Below are 17,915 nucleotides of genomic sequence, written 5' to 3'. Positions count from 1 at the left end.
TCATTTTTGAGGTTTGTTTGTTTGTTTTAATTAATAGTCGCAGGCTTCTTTTATATAAGTTCAACATTGCTCAAATTAAGAACAAAGCAGCAGGAGGGGTTTTCCACACTTGGCCAAAGGGAAGAAAAGCCATCACTCTAGATGACAGTGGGCCCCGTGGACCACAGCCCTTGCACAGCTAGATTTGCAGATGGCACCGACCAGCAAAATGAGAGCAAAAAGAGCAAGAATTCCAGGGGAAACAAGCAGGCTTGACCAGTGCAGGCCGCAAACTCCTTCCTCCTCACTAGGGCCTTTTCCTCTCAAGTGACTCTTGTTGACTCAACACTTCACTTACCTATCTCACGTTTTCTTTCATTGGTTGTACAATCGTGGAAAAATTCTGTCATCAGACTTTCCAGTGCCCTGAGGGAGGCTTCTTCAGATGCCTAACAAAGGAATTTGAAAGAAAAGAAAAAGATCAGTAACTGTGTCTCCTACTCTCCTTGCTTCCCTTCAGGTCACATTAGTAAATTTACTTCCTCCAGCATTTTGGCTCAACATTCTTCAAATGCATGGGATTCAGAAAAACTGAAGGGAATTTCCCAGCTGGCTTAAAACCCGAATTTTGAGTATACCCTATAAATTCATGCTACTGTACAATCGATTTTCAATTATTTATGCTAAGGAAAAAGGAAACAAATAACTCAAAATATCATTCCAGAAATATATTAAAAGCAAATTAACAGCCCCCGGCCCTGACTGAACAGACGGAGTGAAGAGACTAGGGGAGAGGGTTAAGGCTCCCTAGAGACTGCCTGTCGATGATACATTTACCCCACATCTAAATAACTGGCCATATTTGGACTCAGAAGAATTGCAGTCAAGCTGCTGCATGGATCCGTGGAGGTTCTGAAGGCACTTCCGGGGTCACATGTTCTGACAAGTCTCAATTTCAAATGAGCAGCCCCTAGAGACTAAGGGTAGGACAGCTAGGAGGCAAGCTGAGCGGGAACTCAAAATGAGCGTGTCCCAACCATGGACCCACTGACAGCCGGACTCTAAGCAGAGCCGCTCGGGCGGAGAAGGAGAGGAGGGGCTCTTGATCCCGATGCCCATCCTCTCCCTCCTCCATGTGGAGCCCCCAACCCACTTACTCTTCTCCCACTCATGTAGGTGACATCCTCTGAAGCAGAGAGTTGGAGTCAACACTCCACTCACCCATCTGCGGAAAGGTGAGCACTCCTAGACCATTTCTGAATTCTCACTGGCATTATCTACCCAGAGATGATCAAGAGCCAAGGGCGGTTCTGATTTCTTAATTATCTCTTAATTCCAGTCTCCCTACCTTCCCCGTCCTCCCTTCTCCATACCCTCTCCAGTGACCGCCCCCACCCCCCACAGTGAGAGCAGACTATGAAAACTGTATTTTAAAACATGTCCACACTCAAATGTATGTATCAAACCGTAATATTACCGGAGGCCTCCACTTGGTAACTGACTTTTGAAGACACTGAGGAACTGGGCCACCTCTATGGGTAAATTGGCTCTTAGGACTGGTACTAATTACCCAGGCGGGGTCAGGCTTGCACCAGACCAGACATCAACGGGCAGAGCACGCACATTCAGAACACACGGGGACCGCATTCAAACAGTGCCAGGCACAGCTGTCCCTCCCATGTTGCGGTCACATATGAACGGCTATGCCATGACAACTTGCAATGACATGCTGAGTGATGAATTACTGTAATAGTTTTAGCTCTTCGAAGTTATCTGAATTTTGTATTTATGATCAAGATTAGCCCTTGAACCTGGGTGGCTGAGTGGGTTAAAGCCTCTGCCCTCGGCTCGGGTCATGGTCCCAGGGTCCTGGGATGGAGCCCCGCATCGGGCTCTCTGCACAGCAGGGAGCCTGCTTCCTCCTCTCTCTCCTTCTGCCTGCCTCTCTGCCTACTTGTGATCTTTGTCTGTCAAATAAATAAATAAAATCTTTAAAAAAAAAAAAAGATTAGCCCTCGGATCTTACTCTTTTTTCAAACCAATATATCAGCTCACTGAATAATATCCTTGGATCGCAGGTTAAGCTGAACTACACATTTTGGGGCACGTGGCTGGTTCAGCCAGTATAGCGCGTGACTTCTTGATCTTGGGGTCGTGAGTTCAAGTCCCATGTTGGGCTTGGAGCCTACATTTAAAAAAAAAAAAACCTTAACACATTTTTTTCAAATGGTGAAATAACTGAAGTGTCAGGCTAAATGAAGCCTGAAATCTTTTTCACCTGTTTCAAGTTTTTGTGTTGATCAAAACAGCCTCACTGTCCTGCTTTCTCAGTAAATGCTGAAAATTCAAATTCCTAAAACGAACTGCTGTATGTAAAAGAGTACCTTGGTCTGTTTCATAAATCGACTTGGGATACCCATTTCATTTGAAAAAAGGATTTGCTATTTTAAAAAAAGTTTCTGGGGGGCTCCTGGGAGGCTCAGTGGGTTAAAACCTCTGCCTTTGACTCGGGTCATGATCCCAGCATCCTGGGATCAAGTCCCACGTAGGGCTCTCTGCTCAGCAGGGAGGCTGCTTCCCCCTCTCTCTCTCTCTGCCTGCCTCTCTGCCTACTTGTGATCTCTGTCAAATAAATAAATAAAATCTTAAAAAAAAAAGTTTCTGGAAAAATCTGAAAGAATCAAAGGAAAATCTCACGAGCAACTTACTGGCAAAAAATTAAAATTAAAATTAAGATAAATTAAGAGATATCTGTTGAATTTAAGTCACTTATTTAGTTAAAAATAAGTCAGTTGGTCTTCTGGAGCCAAAATGGGTCCCTGAAAACTCAAGACATTTTCAAATCCCACCTGCTCCACAACTTTTTCTTGTAGTTAAACATTTCAAAGCCAAGTCTAGTAAACACCTGAGCTCACCACATTCAGACACTCAACCATCAAGATCTATTTTGTACTGGTTCTTGAGGCAGACGTTTGTGAACTCGCCAATTCCCAGCCATGTATTAAATGCTACTGGGGCAAGTTCGGGACAATCTCTCCAAAAAATGCAATTCTAACTCCATTCCCAGTCCCATCCACTCCTCCCCAGCTCAAACCCGAGAAGCATTCCAGCAGAAAAGCAGAAAAGATTTAAACATCCAGAAGGATCGGACTGGATGCCCTCCACCAAACGATGGTCACATGAAAACAGAAACTCCAAAACCTAACCCAGTAGTATCACCAGGTATTTCCCAACAAGAACAAACAGCAGGCTGCTCGCGTTTTCAATCACCCCATACCGTAGTAATACCTACCTCACAGTGACCCGTGTAAGGCTGCCATGTAAACTCTGAAGAACTATCTAATTCAGTTATGGCTGCTATCATTTTTTTGGTCTTAAATACCAAATGAAAACAGACCAAAACAAAAAAAAACAAAAAAAGAGAGAGAGAGAAGTGGTCAGGCCTACTTTGAAACTGGAGAGTCATGTCCTCGGGCTTTACAGGCTTTGTCCAAACACATCTAGTGAGGCTTTTCCAACTGGATTTCAAAAATGAAACTATGTAAGTTTACAGGAGACAAAAAGAAGGCTGAAGAAGCCTTGCCAACGTCATACAATTAGAAAAGAGATGTTAAAACATAAAAGATAGGCTCAAGACCTGTAAATGGCCACAGGATATTGGAAAAGTCACCCCAACTGGCAAGAAAGCTACTGGAACCTTTGCCAGATGTTTCAAACAGGTGGCAAAGCCAAAATCCAGATTGCTGCAGGTTTAAGAATTAAAAGCAAGTAAGGAAGTGGTAATATCCCAACAGACTACACTTCCTAGCAATAAAGGGACAAAAACATAAAACAAAAACCAAATGCCATAATGTGGTAGGAAGAAAAGGTTCCGATTCCCAAAGACTATTCAAGCACTGCACTAATTTATGAAGCACATTCAAGGTTCAAATACACCTGAATGCTTCCCAGCTTGTGCTTGGGATAGGAGATCCAGACCTTGAAGAACAAAGGAAAGAGAAGATTAAATTAAAACCAAGTAAGATATATTCACGTGAAAAAAATTCCAGTTGGATTACAGGTATAAACTGTGAGAGATAAAATAATAAAGCTTCTAGAAAATAATATAGAACATCTTCATGACGTTGGGGTAGGGAAAAACTTCTTAAATAAGACACATAAATGCACTAAACATAAAGGAAAGGAAAAGGTTAATTAATCAGAACATTCATCAAATGGCACAATGAAGAGAGTTCAAAAGAAACCCACAAAGCAGGGAAAGAGATTTCCAACATAAATAACTAACAGAGGACTTAGACGAAAACAAATGACTCATTTTTTTTTGGACAGGCAAATAGTTCATCGTAAGAAGGTATTCAAAAGCTATACAGAGCGTAAGTGCTCAACCTCATCAGCTGTCAGGAAAATGCAAATTAAAAACACAACAGTGTTACCCATTCACCAAAATGGCTAAATTTAAAGGACAGTAACAAGTGTTGGTAAGGATGTTGAACAGGGGGAGCATGCATAGAGTGCAGCTGATAGGAGTGTGCACTGGGATAACCACTTCAGAAAACCATTTGGCTGAACAGAAGATATTTGCAAATGACATATCTGATAAAGGGTTAGTGTCCACAACGTATAAAGAACTGATACAACTCGACACCCAAAAAGCAAACAATGCAATTAAAATTGGGCAGAAGTCATTTCTCCAAAGACATCCAGAGACGCATGAAAAGATGCTCATCATCACTCATCATAAGAGAAATGCAAATCAAAACTACAATGAGATATCACCTCACAACTGTCAGAATGGCTAAAACCAACAACACAAGAATGACACGTGTTGGTGAGGATGTAGAGAAAAAGGAACCCTCGATCACTGCTGGGTCAGAATGCAAACTGCATTCAGTGCAGTCACTTTGGAAAACAGTATGAAGGTTCCTCAAAAAGTTAAAAATAGAGCTACCCTATCTCCAGTAATCACACTACTGGGCATTAACCCATATAAAAACACTGATTCAGGGGTGCCTGGGTGGCTCAGTGGATTAAGCTGCTGCCTTCGGCTCAGGTCATGATCTCAGGGTCCTGGGATCGAGCCCCGCATCGGGCTCTCTGCTCCGCAGGGAGCCTGCTTCCTCCTCTCTCTCTGCCTGCCTCTCTGCCTACTTGTGATCTCTCTCTCTGTGTCAAATAAATGAATAAAATCTTTAAAAAAAAAAACACTGATTCAAAGGAATATATGCACCTCTATGTTTATAGCAGCATTATTTACAATAGCCAAATTATGGAAACAGCCCAAGCATCCATCGATAGATGAATGGATAAAGATGTCGTACATATACACAATGGAATATTACTCAGCCATAAAAAAGAACGGACTCTTGCCATTTGCAACGACATGGATAGAGCTAGAGTAGGATGCTAAGTGACATAACTTGGTGAGAGAAAGACAAATACCCTATGATTTCACTCATATGTGGAATTAAGAAACAAATAAAAATGAGCAAAGGGAAAAAAAGAGACAAACCAAGAAACAGACCCTTAATTACAGAGAACAATCATGGTTACCAGAAGGGAGGTGGATGAGAGGATGGGTAAAACAGGAGATGGGGATTAAGGAGTGCACCTGTCATGAGCACAGGATGACATATGAAGAGTTGAATCACTATATTGTAAACCTGAAACCAACAAAACACCATGTGCTAAGTACACTGGAATTTAGAATAAATAATTTTAAAAACAAAAACCAATGGCAGCTGAACACATGCATACCTTATGATCCTGCAATTCTACTCCTTGATAACTCACAGCAGAAATCTGTACACATACATCAAAAACAAGGTACACAAATGTCCACGGCACCATTATTCATAATATCCCAAAAGTCAAAAGAACCCAAATGACCATCACCAGTGGAATGGATAAATAAGTAGTTTATTCACCAGAAGAACACTATAAGACAACAAGAATGGATAAATATTGCTACATGCAACAACATGGACGAACCCCACAAACACAACGTTGAGGAAAAAGCCAAAACACATCCTTCATTATCCACTGCATGCTAATTTTAAAAGGAAGCACGATGCATCTGTGGTGTATTATAATCACAATAGTGGTCACCTTTGGGGAAGAGGGATTCAGAGATGCTAGTACCATTCTGTCTCCTTGATCTGAGTTAGGCAACAAGCGTGATCTTTACATTACTTCTCTGTAAATACACAAGCACCATTTAAAAAACGAATGCCGGGGCGCCTGGGTGGCTCAGTGAGTTAAAGCCTCTGCCCTCGACTCAGGTCATGATCTCAGGGTCCTGGGATCGAGCCCCGCATCGGGCTCTCTGCTCAGCGGGAAGCCTTTTTCCTCCTCTTTCTCTCTCTCTGCCTGCCTCTCTGCCTACTTGTGATCTCTGTCTGTCAAATAAATAAATAAAAATCTTTAAAAATAAATAAATAAATATAAAAAACTAATGTCATACTTATTTTCAGTGTTCAGGTTGGTATTTTCAGATGCTGAATTTAGAAGGTGTGTTTTTTCTTCTACTAACACAACTACTGAGAGCAACTGGGGGCCTGCAGGTCACATGTGAGTGGGAGGCCTCACCTATTTGTTTTCAGAGCTGTTGAGGGCGAAACACAAAGGATTATAATCCCGAAAACCTGTGTGTGCTTCCCCAAGAGTTCCCTGGCTTACTGGCTTACTGCAGCAGCAAATTAAAACCCTGCGGCAGGAATCGAAAATAAACCTGGGTCAGAAGATATTCTCAGAGAGCTATGTGAATATCCAAAATAAACCAAAGCTTTGTGTTCCCCAAAGAGTTAAAATCTGGGAAGTGGAGGAGTTTTCAGCTGTGCCTGCTCTGACTGCATCTGCTCCTTTTATACCACTGCTCACGGTTCAGCAGCTCAGAGACAGATCTACTACAGACTCATTTATTAATAAATCTTTTTTTTTTTTTAAGATTTATTTTTTTGACAGATAGAGATTACAAGTAGGCAGAGAGGCAGGCAGAGAGAGAGAGAGGAGGAAGCAGGCTCCCTGCCAAGCAGAGAGCCCGATGCGGGGCTCGATCCCAGGACCTGGGATCATGACCTGAGCCGAAGGCAGAGGCTTTAACCCGCTGAGCCACCCAGGCGCCCCTACTACAGACTCATTTATTAAGGAGCAACGAAGTCAACCAACACCAGTAATCGCCTAATAAATTACAAGGAAAACCTGAAAGGGGAAGGATCACGTAATCTGAAATCTTTTTTGACTCTTCCTTATATCATCTATGCCCGCAACTAAGGTCATCAGGCTGGCTGGTTCCTGCTTTCCACTGTCTTTTGGATTTGCACCTTTTCCCTCACCACAACTTCTCCCAGGCCCTAATCCCCTCCTGTCAAGGTTACTGTAATTTCTCTTAGCTTGGTCACCTTGATGTCAGCTTCCCCAAATCCAATCCAATCTGTGCTTCACACCAGATAAATTCTTCTCAACACTGATTCTTTGTCCCCAATTATTGTAAATCTAGCTTTAAAGAGCCTTTGAATCTGGACAGCCATTCATGTGACAAATCAGCTCAATGCTCACTAACTGACTCTGCGTTAAGCCCCAGAGATATGAAGGTAAGACCGTCCCTGACTTCAAGGAACTGGAGGAAGGCTGGGGAGAAACGGGGAGAGCCTATACAAAAAAGGAGAATACGATGGTTTACATCTTCTAGTAGTGACAGAGGTATGGCTAGGTTCAGGAGCCCAAAAGGAATTAACTCTGTCTGAGGGACAGAAGGAGAGCTTCGCAGAGGAGATAACATATCTTGGGTTTTAAACAATGCAGAGAAGTTTACTAGGATGAATGGAGAAGGAAAGCGTGCCTGATTCACCATCACTCACCACAAGCAGCCATCACTCCAGTCTGAACACTCATGGTCTCCTAAGCAAATGTCAATTCCCATCCCGCATTTGCTGCTGGGTCTGCAATTCACAGTTCTACCATCATGAAATTTTTCACAGAACAGAAGTTTACAGCGTGGCTTCCTTCTTTGTACCCTGAGTATCTGTCATGTAGCCAGTACTGCAGTTTTGCCTGTTCTCTGGTCAGTTCCGCATGCCGTGACGGAAGAGCACGGGCTCTGGGCTTGGGCTCCTCAGTTTTAGTTTTCCAAATGTACCTCAACCTCGGCCTAGTTATTTAATCTGTCAGGGTTTTTTTCCTTTTTTTCTTTTTGTGCCCAACTGGGGATAAGAGAACCCAACACATGGGATCATTCTAGGGATTAAGTAAACTGTATAAAGCACACAGTGAACACAGTGCCAGGAATAAAGAAAGGGCCAAAAGCCCCATCTGTAAGTTAACACTTCATCAGTACTGGGCCTCTCTCCTTAACGGAACATGAAGTGCCTGCAAAGAAACTCTGCCTAACACATCTGCACTTTCTACCACATTCAGCATGGGCTGCTGCTCAGACATTTTAGTCCAAATTCAGGAGAGAAAAAGGAACAAGAAGACAGTATCACTTTTAGTTTCTCAGGAATACTGGTGATCCCTCCAGATTTAAGATACATTTGACTATTTAAATTTCCCCCTTTAGGGCCTCTGACACAGTGACCTTTGCTCACAAGCACTGAATAAACATTAAAAAACAAACAAACAAACAGGAGACTACTAACAATTTATCTTAAGAAACACTGAGACTGACGGGGCGCCTGGGTGGCTCAGTGGGTTAAAGCCTCTGCCTTCAGCTCAGGTCATGATCCCAGGGTCCTGGACTTGAGCCCCGCATCAGGCTATCTGCTTGGCGGGGAGCCTGCTTCCTCCTCTCTGCCTGCCTCTCTGCCTACTTGTGATCTCTCTGTCAAATAAATAAATAAATAAATAAATAAATAAATAAATAAAAACCACTGAGACTGAAGGTGGATAAATGGTCCTTTAAGGCACCTATGTGACAGGTTTCTCAAACGTGGCTAAAATTTGTTATGTTTTATCTAATTGTCTCTATAATACCCCCTCTAAAGCATAACCTTTGGGGCACCTGGGGGGCTCAGTCAGTTAAGCATCTGACTTGATTTCAGCTCAGGTCTTGATCTCAGGGTCCTGTGTTCAAGCCTCACGTTGCTGGGCACTATGCTGGGCATGGAGCCTACTTTAAAGAAGTAAAAAGTAATAAATAAAGCATAACCTTTTTACAAAATTGATGCTGGGGGAAAAAATGACTCTTTTTCAAAGAAGCTTTTATCAAGCTTTTTGGCACCATTTCCAGGAGCCACATCTCACATATCCTAAAGGCGAATCAGATGAGCCCCCTATATTTAGGTTCACAGCCTCCTTGACACCAAACCTAAAAAAATAAGGACTAGCATCCCAGAGCCTCATTCAACATTCCCATGGCATATCCAGAACAATGTTACTACTCCACCTGCCTGTGTACAAAGAAGGTATCTGAGAAAAGCGATTCTGTACTAGCCGCTGAGCAAGGCTGTGAAGTGCGCGAAGCATGCCTGATGTGTCAGGACAGATACCATCGGCAGAGACATTCAATCTCATATAAACTTCTGGGAACCTAACAGGATTATCGTGGGTGTTCAAACTCTCCACTCTTTGTCCCCTACTCTCTTCACGGCAAAGAAAACAGATGAGCAAAGAAGTCCCTCCGGCCCTGAGGCCTCCCTACGAACATGAGATGAAATACAAAGCTTAAAAGAAGGCATGACGGCAATCAGTGTGACATCTCCCTGGCCCCTCTGATGTCACCCAGCTCAGAATGCTAAGATAGGAAAGCCTGGAGAGGAAGCCCCAGCCAGGAGGGCAACGTTCACCCGTCTTTTCCCACTTTCCTGTCTCTGTTCTGTGTGTCTGAAAGGGCAGATACTAACCTTTAAAAAAAAAAATAAAGAAAGAAAGAAAGAAACCACACATCATGATTAAGTAGAAATCTCACTTAACCTCTCTAAAAGCAGTGTCAAAACCAATTAGACCTTGGAAGTCCAGCGCTCAGAAGGGCAGGCCCTGAAACCAGGTGAGCCGAGTGCCTTGCTCACACAAGGCTCTGTCAAGCCACGCTCATTGTCCAGGTGTCCCTTAATCAGTCTGTGATAGAGAAGTAGAGGCAAGGCTAAACAGAGGGGTCATCTAGGGCTCCAGATGTACAGGGAAGTAATTAACTCCAAAAATTATGTACAGGAGTTACAGGAAAAAAAATGTTTCCTACTGTAGGAGAGAAAGGGAGACACTCCATGTTCTGGGAAAGCAAGTCCGGAGCGATGCACTTACCATGAGTCCGTGAACGGATGTCTGGAACTAACTACTAAAGTTATGCATTTGCCTCACAAGGGCTGTGTACTGTCTTGCCTACAGCATAACCCTGAAAATATGTGCCCTTTGGGAGTAACCACGGATATAATTTTGTACAGTATCATCACACACATACTGATGCATAATGATCAGATCAATATCTGATTAAAACACGGACTTTAGCCACATCTGAACAGAATTCTAACCATTAAAAGGCACTTTTCTGCATTAAGCTGACCAATGGCAAAAAAAAAAATACCTCCAAGTATTTCTTGGGCTTGGGTCAGACTCTTCCATGAACAAAAGGGGTCTGCTTCTGGGGACTAGGAGGTAGAAACAGGATAACTGCCAGGCATCTGGGCCAGAAGGTGCAACTGGTCCCCCTGTGGTGGTGATAAAATCAAAGCAACTTTTTCTGCCCCCCACCAAGGGACTAATTAGAGGAAACATCTTATACACGGAGGACAGTATGTTTGATGCTGGGAAAACCTATCCATGTACATATGGGACAATACATAAAAACAAGAAGAACCAATTAGCTACCGCTGGACAGAAGCACCGGTTTCAAAAATTTAGAACAAATCTAAAGAAGATGACAACATCATGACAAGTAAATGCTACACTCTAAGGCTAGATCCTGTGCTTAAGGGGAAAACATGCTATGAAGGACAGAACTGGGCCAAAGGACAACACTGGATATGGACAGTAGATCAGATCAAAGTCCTGAATCAATGTTATATTAACCAATGTTGATAACTGCACTGTGGCTTTGTAAGAGAACATCCCTGTGAGAAAATACACTACACGGGGTCAATGGCCAGGATGGAGGTGACTTCCTCTCCAACAGTTCAGAAAAAAACCACTACACATGCATACATGTGTATATATACGTATGTGCATATATACATACACAGAAAAGGCATAAGTAATAGGGCAAACAGGGCAAAATGTTGGCAATAGTGGAGTCTGGGTCAAGGGCATGAGAGTGTTCTCGGTACTACTCATTCCTTGCAATCTCTGTCAGCTTGACATGATTTCCAAATAAAAAGTTTTTTAAATGTAGCCATCAAAAAAAAATGAACTCTTGCCATCTGCAAAGACGTGGATAGAACTAGATGTATTACACTAAGCAAAAAATTCAGAGAAAGACAATCATATGATCTCACTGATATGAGGAATTTGAGAAATAAGGCAGAGGATCATAGGGGAAGGGAGGGGAAAAAAGAAACAAGACAAACCAGAGAAGGGATACAAACCATGAGAGACTCTTAATTTCAGGAAACAAACAGGGTTGCTGGAGGGGAGCGGGGTGGGAAGGATGCTGGCTGATGGGACACTGGGGAGGGTATGCGCTATGGTGAGTGCTGTGAATTGCATTAGGACTGATGAATCACAGACCTGTACCCCTGAAGCAAATAATACAGTACATGTTAATAAAAAAGTAAAAATAAAAAGTTTTTTTAAAACTTCTGTTAGATTGGTACCTCCGACTTTGCTCCGCACTGCTCCAACCTGCCTGGGTAAAGAGGAACAGGAAAGTAAGAAACAAGGATCCAACAGGCAAGAGGAGACTGACGGTTCTCTCAGATGCCAGGTTTACTATCACACGCTGTTTTCTAAAGAGAATAGTACATAGCCTAGGCATTAAAAATTTTACATCTGCTGGCTGGGCAACAAGCATATCCCACTAGGAGCTCAAATACATGTAAGTTACATGCTTATTTATTTAGATTACAGTGGAAGGCTTTAATTACACAGCCAAAAAAGCAAATGATAAGAATAGTTATTGTGCAAGAAACTGTCTAACATAAGTGAGTAATAGAGCCCCAAATAGGCTCTCTCTTCACAATTCCATCTGCTGCGTTTTCCCAGGTACTTCTCCCAGGAGGATGAATATTTATATCTGCACGCCTAGTCAATTAAACGCAAGAGATACTGAGCACATTAACAAAAAGCATGCTATCAAGAAATCCTAAAACAGAACCACTGAATCTTAAGAGAGAAACACAAACCCCAGAGAACAGCAAGTCCAACCTCATTTTCAAAGAAGGAAAACGAAGCTCAGAGAGAGTATCCTGCCCAAAGTCGACCAGCTATTATTGGTGAAGTGAAGGCTCTGAACACGGCCACCAGAGCCCTCTCTCCCAGCAGCAGCTCCTCTACCCCTTAAAGGAGGACACAGCGTTCTAGGGCTATGAGGATGATGAGTGAGCTGGCGTTACCTTGCAGAGCATGAAATCAGGGAATGAATGAGTATGAAGCTGACAGAGCATGATAAATGCATGCTGCCCATCTAAAACCCCAATCGACGCTACAGCTCATACATAAAGGGTTTCACATCAGTTGCTCTTACTACCTGCAACTGTTTAAGGGCAAGTTTGTAAAAACCCATGCCACCTTCATCCTGAACTATTCCCAGACAGCACTGGCCTTTTACATACCAGTTAAAATAACATTTATTTCATTTTGGCAAAAAGCGGCAGGCCGTTTCAGACTGTTGGGTTTTGAAGGAGCATAATCACTTCCTTTCTCCCTTCCAGGTTCTAGCCAGCTGCTACATAGTCACAAGCAACCAAGTGCAGATCAAAGTCCAATGTCCTCTTCACGACTGGCCAAGCTACAATGCCTCCTCCTTCCCATCCTGAACTGCCCAGTCAGGCTTAGCAACAATAGGAAGGCAGGACACGGCAGGTGACAGCTTCTTTTGAAGATAAGCAGGGGAGAGAAGTCCAAGGACAGAGCCAGGCAGTGTTCTGACACAGAGACCTCACACCTGGGAGACACGGGCCAGTGGTGTTGGGCTCTTCCCAATGCAACCCTCATGAATAAATCAGGAGCTACATCCTTCCTGTGGGAAGGAAAGAACGAGAAGAGGAAGAAAGCACTCAGAAGAAGGCGCTCCAGTACTGCTCCCACCCAGGGTACAGATGACCACGCCTCACATGCGTGCCAAGCCAGGAGTGAGGACACCGGCGCACCACCGTGAATGTACACTCTCTACTGTTACTGAACTGTACATTTGAAAATGGTAAATTTCAGGTTTATTTTACCATACACACACAAAAAAAAAACCCTTGACTGTAGGGGGAAAAAAATATGTTAAGGCACCATTTCTAATACATTAAAGTTAAGTATAAAGGATGCTTAAGTAAATAGTTAAGTAAACATAAAATAAACCTACAAGTGTGACCCATAAATCCTATAAAGAGACAAAAACGGGGAGGACACAGATAGGAGAAAAAAAACAAAAATAAAATCTAAGTTGGTGATAATTTTTCCTACCCTGCCCCCCAAAAGATATTACAGAAAAATGAAGCCATTTTTTTTAACCTATTAAGTTTGCAACAATTTTCTTAAGAGTACCCAGTGTTGAGGGGTGCATTATCTACAGCTGGTGGCAAGGATAAACTGGTATAAACTTTCCAGAAAATATCTGGTGACGTACCTTAAAAATGTTCATACTAAATCTTAAACTATTTTAAAATAAAACGTTTATTAAAAAATCTTCATACCCTTGGGTCCTTCTGGGAATCTAGCCTAAGGCAATTTTCTGAAATACAGAAAAAGCTCTTTGCGAAAACATTAATCACATTATTATTTACAATGGCAAAAAAAATGGAACAACCCAACTGCCCAAGAATCCATGCAATGCAATATTACACAGCCACTGTAAATATTTATGAAGTATTTGATGATCTGGAAAACCACTTATACTATAATGTTACATGGAAAAAACAGAAGGAAAAAAGTGCATTTACAGTGTGATCTCAGCCATATTTAAAAAGTAAACAGGAAAAAAGACTAGAAGGAAACAAAATGCAAGAAGCTGAATCAGAGGACAGTGAGCTCCTGTCTGTTTTGTACTTTTAACAATAACCTACAGAGTTCAAAATACTTTTTCCTATGAGGGGAAAAAATAACTATGCAAAATCAAGAGGTGGCGGAGAAGACCGTGACAGCGTCAGCAGCTACTTCAGTCACCAAACGGTAAGAGAACGAAGTAGCCACAGAAACTCAACTAACTCACTGGTCACAAGTCTCGGAAGGCTTGACTACTTTTTTAAAAACTAAATCCCCATGGGAGAAGAGGATGCAGAAACGCCCTGTGCTATTTGTGCAACTCCTCTGCAGTCTAAAAGTACTTCAAAATAAGATGTTTAAGGTAAATAAATAAATCCTTGGAAGATCACTAAGCTTTCTCTCAAAACACAATGTGGAATATAGATGAATAATTTCCTGGGCTGGATAAAAGCACAGGGCTCCTTTTGTCATGAATTAAATAAAGCCTTTTCTGGAATGGATGCCTTTACAGAAATCATCGGGGCTGCCTGGTAGACAGCTCACTCTGCAGCATTTCAAAGCTTTTGTTTTCAAGAACTGACCATTCTTCCATGCACATCTGTGGCTCCATCTGCCCTAAAGTGGCCCTTCTGCTTCTCCACCTCAAGAGCCAAATTCTTTGCCTCGTGACTTCCTATTTTTGCTCTGAAACCTAACCCAGGTATCAACTCCTTTGGGAAGCCTTCCTTGATACAGCTCTCCAATTTGGCCAGGCTTTTTTTTTTTAATATAGTTGTACCCCTTACAAGGCTCTATTTCTGCACTTATCCCCTAGCACAGTAATCATCTGCTGACATGTACCTCCTCATCCAGAGTTATAAAATTCCAGAAGTTAAAAAATTCTAGAACTTCTCTTTACCCTTTCCATCCTCACATTAACTGTAGAGCAGATTTCTTCCCAATTATTTTGCAACGCTATTACAAGAAAGCCTCAAATTCACCAACAGTGCTTCCTCCACCTCCTAACTTTCCATTTTGGTAAAAGAATTACCAAATTACAAATCACACACATAGGGACGCCTGGGTAGCTAAGTGGGATAAGTGTCTGCCTTCAGCTCAGGTCATGATCTCAGAGTCCTGGGATCCAGCCCCACACTGGACTCCTGCTCAGTGGGGAGTCTGTTTCTCCCTTTCCTACATTTCCCTCTCCCCTACTGTTCCTGCTCTTTCTCTAATAAACAAAATCTTAAAAAAAAACAAAAAACCACACACACACATATCAATGCATAGACTTCGTACCATAAATCTTTCCTTTTTCTTAAGATATTCATTTGAGAGAAAGAATGAGACATATGAGTGGGGAGGGACAGAGGGAGGGAGAAAGAACCTGAAGCAGACTACACATGAGCGCAGATCCCAATGCAGAGCTTAATCCCACAACCACAAGATCATGACCTGAGCCAAAACCAAGACTCCAACGCTCTACTGAGTGAGCCACCCAGGAGCCTCACAAGTTAAAAAGTCTTTTCAACTTTCCCTCCATCATCAGCAAAATTTGCAGTAGCCCAGCACTCCTCCAGTATTAGGAACTGCTTTCCTTTCCTTCTACACCTAGTGCATGGTGAATCCAAGACACCAAACTTAACATTCTACTCTTGAATTTATCCAGGACTTCTACTTCCTCACTAAGAACTTTAACTTCCTCATCTTTTCATTTGTATCACCAGTTGGGGATTATCTTCTATAAAGTAATGAAGACTCTTGTAACTCCCAAGTCACAACCCAGAATGGTAAAAAAACCCAGGTTGCACTGAGCTAGGAGGTCAGCTGGACCCACTCACTAGCCAAGTGACTTGTTCTAGACACTGCAAGAAATACCTTTTTAAAATAACAAATGATTTATCAAAGGCTTTGAAGGTCACTGGCAATCACCAAAACCACAAGGGGTAAATGTCAAGGAGTATGTGCGGATAAAAGTGGTCCACTCAAAGCCCTTTCACTTTCGAGCTGTTCATTATCAAGGTATTCTTTTTCTCAAAATCTTTTCTGATATTTCTTCAAGGTCTTTGAAAGCCTTCAAGTATCTTCTCTTCATAAGAACTCTCCTTTAAGATTACACCAGCATGGGATTTTTCAGCACTTCTCAGCCAAGTAGGTCTGTCCACAAAGGTCTGGAAACATGGACCGGTCACTCCCACAGTAAAATGAGATGAAGGCCACCTGGAGTTCCTTAAAGATAACATATGTGCCTGGGTCTTTAATTCACTTGTGAAGATTGAGGAGGGCAGGTAGGGAGGACGGAAAAGAGAATGAAAGTATAATGATTTTTAAACAATAAATGCTTAAGGTACAACCCAAGATTTTCAAGAAATGTGAGATTTACAGAGATGCTCTGACCTATATCCCAGGACAGGTGCCTTCCTTTAACCAGGTGGAGGTGCTCTCTGCCATTAGGGGAGTTTCAGGAGAAAATAAAATCAGAGACACACTATGCATGACTGGTAAACTCCTTTGTGAAATTACTTCATATATCCTTTAGCATTCTAAAATAACATTCTGGTTCATAAACCCAGTTAACAGACGATTACCAAAAAAACTCTCTTCACCAAGGTGAGCTCCACAGCTTTCTGGCAATGGAATTGCTTCCTACAATTAAACCCGTTTTTATGGGATGTTATGACAAACACGAAGCCAAGTGGGAAAGAACGTAAGCCTTAACCACATGGATCATCAGAAAAAAAGTTGAGAGAATGGTAAGGTTATACAGTCCCATCACTAAAACAAACACATTAGTCAAGTCCAAATTTTAGTATACAGGAAATGTTAGTGTTCTTATTCTGAATAAAATCAGCAGCATAAAATTCACCAACCAAATGCGCAAGCCATTCCAAACATAACTTTATCGATTCTAAAATTCAGCCAAATTACATTAAAAAAAAATTGCTGGCTGACCCAAAAGAAAAACGTACAAAGATCAGAAGACCAGGAATGGTCAGCAGACATGGGAAAAATACATATGGCAATAAAAGATCAGATCAAAAGATATTCCACTTCACTGACAACTAAAGAAAGGCTTGCATATGATGTGCCATTTTCACTCTTCACGTTAAAAAAAGTTATAATGGTCGACCAGAAGGCAGGGAAACAGGAAGTTACTGCATCAATGAGAATAGAAACTGGTATCTTTTCACAGGACTAGCACTATCAGAATTTTTAAATACACTTACTGTTTGTCCCACAATTCTTCTAGAAATTTATCCTACAATTTCCCAAAGTGGATAAAGATATATTCAACATGTTTACTACAGTATTAGCAGCAAACACTAGAAATCTAAAAGAGCCAACATCAGGGAATTAGCTACAATACCTTAAGGCAAGCATACAAAGTTCCAGGGCAAAATGACAAAAAAAGAATCCACACTTGGGGTGCCCAGGTGACTCAGTCGGTTGAGCATACAACTCTTGATTTCAGTTCAGGTCATGATCTTGTGATCATGGGATTAAGTCCCAAGGCAAGCTCCATACTCAGTGGGGTGTCTGCTTGAGATTCTCTCCCTCTGCCCCTGCTTGCACTCTCTCTCTAAAATATAAATAAATCTTTGGGGGCTCCTGGGTGGCTCAGATGGTAAAGCGTCTGCCTTCAGCTCAGGTCATGATCCCAGGGTCCTGGGATCGAGCCCCACATCAGGCTCCCTGCTCAGCAGGAAGCCTGCTTTCCCCCTCCCTCTGCCTGCCTCTCTACCTAATTGTGATCTTGCTCCCTGTCAAGTAAATAAAATCTTTAAAAAAAAAATTTAAAATAAAACAAAATATAAATAAATCTTTAAAAAAAATCCACACTAAAAGATATCCTGAGTTACTGAACTTCAGCAACATAGATTTCTTCTAACAACCACATATAA

The 17,915-nt window shown here is 42.0% G+C and overlaps 1 protein-coding gene across 2 annotated transcripts in view; it reads right to left on the bottom strand.

Moving 5' to 3' along the window:
* XPO6 (exportin 6) overlaps positions 1-17,915 on the bottom strand; it is a 101,910-nt gene that overhangs the window by 70,340 nt on the left and 13,655 nt on the right. For both annotated transcript variants that reach the window (XM_045992988.1, XM_045992990.1), the window contains exon 2: positions 338-428. In XM_045992988.1, coding sequence (XP_045848944.1) covers positions 338-428 — 91 coding nt within the window. The remainder of the gene's footprint in view (positions 1-337; positions 429-17,915) is intronic.

This window comes from Meles meles, chromosome 21 (genome assembly GCF_922984935.1).
Source record: "Meles meles chromosome 21, mMelMel3.1 paternal haplotype, whole genome shotgun sequence".
Taxonomy (NCBI): Eukaryota; Metazoa; Chordata; class Mammalia; order Carnivora; family Mustelidae; genus Meles; species Meles meles.
This window is presented reverse-complemented; position numbering and strand designations above follow the sequence as displayed.